This window comes from Octopus bimaculoides, chromosome 5 (assembly GCF_001194135.2).
Source record: "Octopus bimaculoides isolate UCB-OBI-ISO-001 chromosome 5, ASM119413v2, whole genome shotgun sequence".
Lineage (NCBI taxonomy): Eukaryota > Metazoa > Mollusca > Cephalopoda > Octopoda > Octopodidae > Octopus > Octopus bimaculoides.
In genome coordinates this window covers 4,833,124-4,840,596 of record NC_068985.1, presented here as the reverse complement: position 1 = coordinate 4,840,596, position 7,473 = coordinate 4,833,124, and the positions used below count along the sequence as shown (strand labels likewise).

General features: G+C 35.0%; 1 protein-coding gene across 1 annotated transcript in view; it reads left to right on the top strand.

Moving 5' to 3' along the window:
- The window catches only part of LOC106877687 (uncharacterized), a 101,870-nt gene that overhangs the window by 81,527 nt on the left and 12,870 nt on the right, over positions 1–7,473 (top strand). The window contains exons 24-26 of the mRNA XM_014926634.2: positions 1,136–1,200; positions 3,139–3,172; positions 6,538–6,599. Coding sequence (XP_014782120.2) covers positions 1,136–1,200; positions 3,139–3,172; positions 6,538–6,599 — 161 coding nt within the window. The remainder of the gene's footprint in view (positions 1–1,135; positions 1,201–3,138; positions 3,173–6,537; positions 6,600–7,473) is intronic.

Genomic DNA, 7,473 nt, shown 5'->3' with positions numbered 1-7,473 from the left:
AATTAAATTCTAAAATAATCATGAATTTAGACTAGTCTCATTAAACACCTGTAACTTCTTTATTTATCAACATATTAATGTGATATTTGGAACATAATTAAAGAAAGGGTTCTTAATCAATTCTATTGCATAATTTTCGTCTCTGGGGTACTTCTAGTGTCTCTCACATGTAAATATTGGTTCAGCTTCATGAATCGTACTCGTTCATAATACTGGAAATATATTCATCGCCAAAAGGTTCCTGATCGCTCCAGTAATTTGTTGTTCTGGGTAACTGTCTAATACCCACAATAATATTTATGGCAAAAAATGCCCGTATTTCATCTACAGTTGCAGGAAACCACAAGCTACCTTTTTTTCCGGCTTGTTTACATTCTGTGTAACGATTTGTTTCCGCAGTAATCATTTCAAACAAGCATGAAAAAGAAGTCTAAAGGTTTCGCTTCCTGAGAAAGACTATGGGTAGACCCTGTCTCCTCAGAAAAATTGTTAATAAAAATATTTTAAAAATCTTTACTCCATTCTGGTGTAAAATCATTCTCGCTGTCGCCGTCGCTGCTTTCAGAATCGCTGTTTTCAGTTTTGGATACAGAAATATCCGATGTATTATCGTTCACCACGTGCTTTTGTAGCTCATTCATTCTTTTCTTCGATATCTCCATATCTTCTGTTGAAAAACTTTCAAATTCGGAATCACTGCTTGATAGCATGAAACTCCTTTCCATCTTCAAAGTTGAAAAAAAAACTAACGCCGCAAAAAATGTGGAAAAAAATCTTCCAAAATTCACTGAGTTCAAATATCACGCCAAACAATGTCCGATACAATAACTCAACTGTTTACAAAGTGAAATCAGGTGTTTTAATGAATGTACTAACGAGATTTGGGTTCAAATGTACATTCAAATAACAATGGGTACTCTCGGCTGGCTACGGCCAGGTTGGTCTTATGAACCAAAAAATTTTTGGGCCGGCTACTGCCGGGTTAGTAACGAAAGGGTTAAAGTGTTTCTGTGAGTCAGGTAATGTTTTGTTTCATCGAAGAGTCGAAACCAATCCAAAATAGAACTGTTAATGTTAAGTCATTGCTTTTTATTATAAAGTTACAACAAATGCTTTTTATTGTAAACTCTTCTAGGATTATAAAGCTTTTGAAAAGATAATCAATGAGCAACCAGACAATCTATCAGCTGAAGACGCCAAGTATGTAATTTTATAACACTCTGTTTAACTTTGATTTTGACTTTGAATTATGAGGAGACTGTGATGTAGTAACAAGAGCCATGACACTGTTTTTATGAGAGAACACATAATATCTATGTTCATTATTTCAACTTCAGTAAGTCCTGGTTATGCAACTTTTAATACACTATTTTTGTTTGTATGTATTTAACTGCAAGACAAAAGGCTCAAGCCTATTCCATACACCCACAGAACAGAGACGGGAAGAAGAGAATAAGGGAGTGGGATTTTCAGTTCAAGATCATTTCTTTCCCCAGTTCACACTGAAATGAATTGAACAATTGCCAACAACTTGTGCTGGTGTTACATATAAAAGCAGTCAGTACACTTTGTAAAGTGGTTGGCATTAGGAAGGGCATCTAGCCATAGAAACCTTGCTAAGCAGATGACTGGAGCCTGTTACAGCTCTCCATCTTGCTAGTTCCAGTCAGACTGGGCAACCCATGCCGGCATGGAAGATAGATATTAGGTGAGGATAATGATATAAAACTTTCGATAGAATCTGCCTATCTTTGTTCATTTTGTCCTGAAAATATCTCATTTTTTTTAAGCTGAAATTAAAAAATAACAAATATATAAGTGGTTATATTTTTAAAGCCTTCTGTGCTACAAAGTCATGTAAAGATATTTACCATTATATATAATAATCCTGTGATCTAAACAATTTCACAGTATTTATACTTGAATGAGGGTGGGAAAGGCATCATTGCACATTATCTCAAAGCTACGAGAATTCAGTAACATGATTTGTTTATTTTTCTAACAATTTCGTAGAGCAGTTGGATACTGTCAGATTTGGTCGGTTTGAACAAATAAAGGGGATTTAATTTTGGACAGTTTCAACACTAAAGGGTTAAAAGACATATAATTCAAATAAGGAATGAGATGAAAGGTATCATTAACCAATCTGTGATATCACAATATGTAACAAGGTGCAGTTTCATGTAATCAGCATTATGACTGAAATTTCTCTTGTTTCATACCAAAATATTTATCTCATACTCCAGTGGTTATTAAACTATGTGTGCTTAGAGGACTATTAAAAAGTTACTAATTATTTGTATGGTGGCAAGGATCATTAGAGTGTCAGATTGAAAGTGTTGTGCTTCTCTTTCCAGCACACTTTGCTATGAGTTCAAATCCCACAGAGGTCAACATTGCCTTCTATCCTCCTGGGTCTGATAAATAAATTACCAATCAAATCCAGGATCAATTCTTAACTCTCTTTGCATTAGTGCCATTATACTGTGTAAAATATCTTAGGACACATTCACAGTGTCTCTGTCTCTATAATTGGGGAAGGGTTAAATCAAAGGGCTTGCAACCTCTTCTGAAAATGCCTGATATGCTACCAAAACTGACCAAGGACTGGCCAGTGTGCAGTATAGAATGGAGATAAGGAAGAATCGCTTGTTATTCAATGACAAAAGTCTTTCTCTAGAGTAATTTATAGAAGCTTAATTTGAATGAACGAAGATGAGTTTCAAGCTTAATTAATGAAAATTTGAAGCATTTATAATACTTTGTGATATCATTTATTCATTTGTTCCTTTTGGAAAACCAAGATGCTTTACCTATTAGCAAGAGTCATGCTCTTGTTAAAAAGCCAGTTAAAACATACCTAAAACTGACATTCACTCACCATGGCTGCTTTTGCTGACAGAGAAATCTTAGTACACTAAATACATTCCAGTTTGATACTCTACAGACATCCACAAATATGATGCCTGGTGATAATCAGAGATTGAACCTGTTCAAATGTATTGTAGATTTAGATTAAAATAATAAAATGTACAAACACAAAATAACAGTTCTGTAATGGTTCCGTTTGTGCATTGATGTAGAAATAATGATGATGATTGTGATGATGTGATGAAAATATGTTTGTTTCTTTTGCAGGAAAGTGGCAGAGGAATTCTTCAAAGGCCGTGAGGTTAGTTGATATGATTTATTTACAGTGCAGTAGACCTCGGGCTAAACAATTACAAGAGAACTAAAAATAACTGACTTGTTTGTAAATCTGGTATTATTTAGTTACAAACTGCCAAAGTAGATATCCTGTAGAAATGAAATGGTTGTGGGCATAAGATATTTGGTTACAAGTTCATAAGTGTTGGGTTCAAATTCAGTGCAGGGTTTTTTTTTTTACCTTTTTATTCAGAGTTTAACCTTCCTGCCATAAATGATCATGGGATTGCACCTGGGAAGTTGCTACTGAGCAATGTGCCTACTGTTTTGGGATTAATTTAGCAGATAATTTCTTAAGGTTTTCTAAAATTCGGCAGCAACCTAACTACAGGTTACACCTACAACAATGTATGTTCTCATTGCAGTAGTTATGTGGTGAATGTAATGGCAGCTGCAATGGTAACTAGTGGTGGTTGGCAATGGCGACCACCATCGTCACTGGCACACTCATGCTATAAGTCCTCATTTGCACTTAGCTGAATATAAAGATGTCCAACAGTTAAGTTTTGATCAATTATCTATAAGATCATTATCTATAAGATCAATTATCTATAAGATCATTATCTATAAGATAATGCATGATTAATTCAGGACAATATGGACAAATAAGCATTGCATTTGACGGAATAAACAGTTAAAAGGTTAAAAATAAACCTGCAAAAACTTTCAACATTCTGACATCTATAATTAGAAATCATAAAAGTACTGTCTTTCTTTTGGATCAATGTATGAAATTGAAGAAGTTAATACAAGTGGCTGCTGTTTCAAAGATGGTAGTCAATGATGATTTAGTTGCTATGATGGAGCAAATGAAATGATTATATGCTGCCTTCTGTGAAGGCCATTTTCTGTTAAGAACTAGAGATTATATTTATTCTCTTCTCCAAACTTATTTTGCTTCTCTGTTTTGGAATTCTACACCTCTTTTCAATATTAGTAATTTGGTGCAGCATTAAGAGCAAGAGACTTGATGGTATACAAGATTTTGATATACTAGTTTAATGTTTGCAATTTCTGAATTGAAATGCCAGTGAGTTCAGTGTAGCATCCCATTTATTGAAGCTTGATAACAACAAAAAGTTGTTGAATTTATGGAGGTAGAAGTACCCACTGCAACTTTGATGTTGAAACTAATGAAAGAGAAAGTCTTTGTTTCCTCTGTCAAATGTAATGCTTATTTATTTACACTGTTTTGAATTAATCATGCATGATCTTGTAGCTTTAAGACTTCAATGATTTGATTATTTATTTTTAGAATGACATTGTAGAGTAGGTTTGAGAAGCCAAATGTAGCTGATGTGAATATGAAACAGGTAGAATATTTAGGCCGAATATGGACACGTTAAATGCAATGGGGTTAATTCCAGGTCAGTTCTAAATGTGCAATGTTGTTGAAGTTGTTACCATTTTGTCTTCTTTCTTCACAAAAATACTAGATCTTGGTACTGAAAGATCCAGTATATCCAAAACGCCTACACTTCTATTCTTTTTTTTTTTTTTCAAGATGTGATGAATATTTTGCAACTTCTTTTAATGAAGGAGGAAGATTATTGCCTTATTTTGAATTCCACACTAGAAAATATTGCCCTTCGTCTTTCCAGACGTGAGAAAAAAAATATTAGTCAATTACTTAGAAAAATAATTCATGAAAAAAAAAACATAGCTATCTCACACAGCGAGGTCATTGCCAGTGCCGCTGGACTGGCTCCTGTGCAGGTGGCACATGAAAAACACCTTTTGATCAAGGCCATTGCCAGTGCCGTGTGACTGGCCCTCGTGCCGGCGGCACATAAAAGCACCCACTACACTCTCGGAATGGTTGGCGTTAGGAAGGGCATCCAGCTGTAGAAACTCTGCCAGATCAGATTAGAGCCTGGTGTAGCAATCTGGTTCGCCAGTACTCAGTCAAAACCGTCCAACTCATGCTAGCATGGAAGGCGGACGTTAAACGATGATGATGATGATGATGATGATAGCAGCATGAAACTATACTTTTTAGTAAATATTGTAATATGTAGGAAGAATCACTGATGTAACAATAGAAGTTTTCTTAGTTATGTAATAATTGAGTTTTATTTATGTAACTGATAGAGGAGAGAGTTGCTAATGAGAATATTGAAGAAAGTCTCCTCTATGTAACATTGAAGTGTGTAGAAGATATTTTCAGAAGGTAATTCTTGAAAAGAACGTATTAGAGATGATTCCTTAAAGAGACATTGACAAAGAATATCCAGAAGACGAATTTATGAAACAACATTAAACTTTATTCAGCAGTATCAAGTGTGCCAGCAGGTAATAAAAGAGGAATAGTATTCAACTGCAGACAAGTAATGAGAGTTGAGGCCTGATATGTGTATGTGAAGTATGTATGTGAGCAGGGAAGCTGAAATAACTTATGTTGGTGTGAGTGGGAAGTTGTAAGCAGTGGTAAGTTAGTTTGTACTAGCTGGAACAAAAAAGAATTATTCACAGTATCAACTGCATTGATGAAACTAGATGGTAACAGGCATCCACAACACTAAGCTGAAGCAAGGGGGTAAGTTATTTGTTGGTCGTCCTGTGTCCTTCCATTGACTAAATTGAAAACCACATGTTTCACTGCTCAGCAGAAGTTGCTACTGGTATCCTTCAGCAGCCAGCTCTAATTGTTTGAAATGGACATAGCACCACTGTGCTAATGCACAGCAACCCAAATATGGCTTCCCTAGTCACTATTCTTTCTTTAAGTGTTTTATGTTTCTATTCAGTGAGAATTCAATACAAACAACTTCTCAACCATCCTACCTTTCACCCAACAGTGAGGACATGATAGCTGGATTGAGAGAGGGCTCCAGCACCGCTCAGTTGTTTCATATTGTCAGCTAAGTAGACTGGTGGGAAATATACTGAACTGTTTTACTCAGGGGCATAATGTACCTCTTGGTCCAGGAACCAAAGCCATTACTTTATAATTGTGGAGTTAAAACCCTAAGTAGTAAACCACATTCCTTTATTAGATGAGTTTTGTGGGCAAATAACTAGACTCTTACAAAATGTGTGATCTTGTGCTTTGTTTAGAAATTATTACTTTAATTTTCCTACAGTACAAAGTTGGTTGAAAGAATTTGTTCTGGAATTATTCCAATGTTCGTGTCTGTTTTTGAATCAAACATCTGAAATTTGATGTTGCTGTGGATGTAGAGAAGCAAAACAACCAATTGCTTCAGGAAGTTAGGCAATATCCAGTTTGATTGGAGAGTCAGTTACATGGTAAAATAGAACTACAGATGTTAAATCATTAATTTTATTATAAAGATTCTAAACATATACTTTTATTTTGAATATTTATAGGATTTTCAAGGTCTTTTGAAGGAACTGCTCGATCTTCCATCTTTTGACAAAGTAAAAGCCATGTAAATATTTTTTATTACATTTTGTTTAAATCGGATTTCTACTTTATTGAAATGAGGATGTTAAACGATGATGATGATGTGATTCTTATATAAATGTGATCACGATATAATGATATATACATATAAGGTGACGAGCTGGCAGAGTTGTTAGCACAACTGGCATAATGCTTAGTGGCATTTCATTCATCTTTACTTCGTGAGTTCAAATTCTGTTGAGGTTGACTTTGCCTTTCATCTTTTCATGTTTGATAGAATTGAGCACTGGGGTCATTGTAATTGACTTAGAGCTTTTCCCAAAGTTGCTGGCCTTGTGCCAAAATTTGAAACCAATATAAAGGTATATGTAGAAAACAGTAAAAGTATCCATGGCAATGTTGATGTGAGAAAGAACTAAATGTATTTATATTCAGTATTTGAATTTCACTAAGTCCTTGTCATGTAACTTTTATAGTTTTTATATCAACCCAGAATAGAAACAAGGAATAACACATATACAAATCAAGGAATTCCTAGTCCAGACATTTGTTTCCTTCAGTTTTCCCTCCCTTTTTCAAAATTGGGATCATCACCACAGACTGCCATTGTTTTGGTGTCCTTTCAGAAGTCCATGCTATAAACAAATCAACCAGACAATACCTTCTCTTTTTAATTTTCTTAACATCTCATCCACTTCAGCTGCCTTGCCACACTTGAATGCTTTAATCACCTCTATGACTCTAGCCTCTGTGAGGTTAGTCTTTAGTCCTAGATGCACCTCATGGCAACCAGAAGATTTTATCCTAATCAGATTGAGAAGATCGTCAATATATTCTCTTCAAGCCCAAAGAATGTTCTTCCTTTTAGAGTGAAGAATTCCAGCTGAATTCTTAATGGC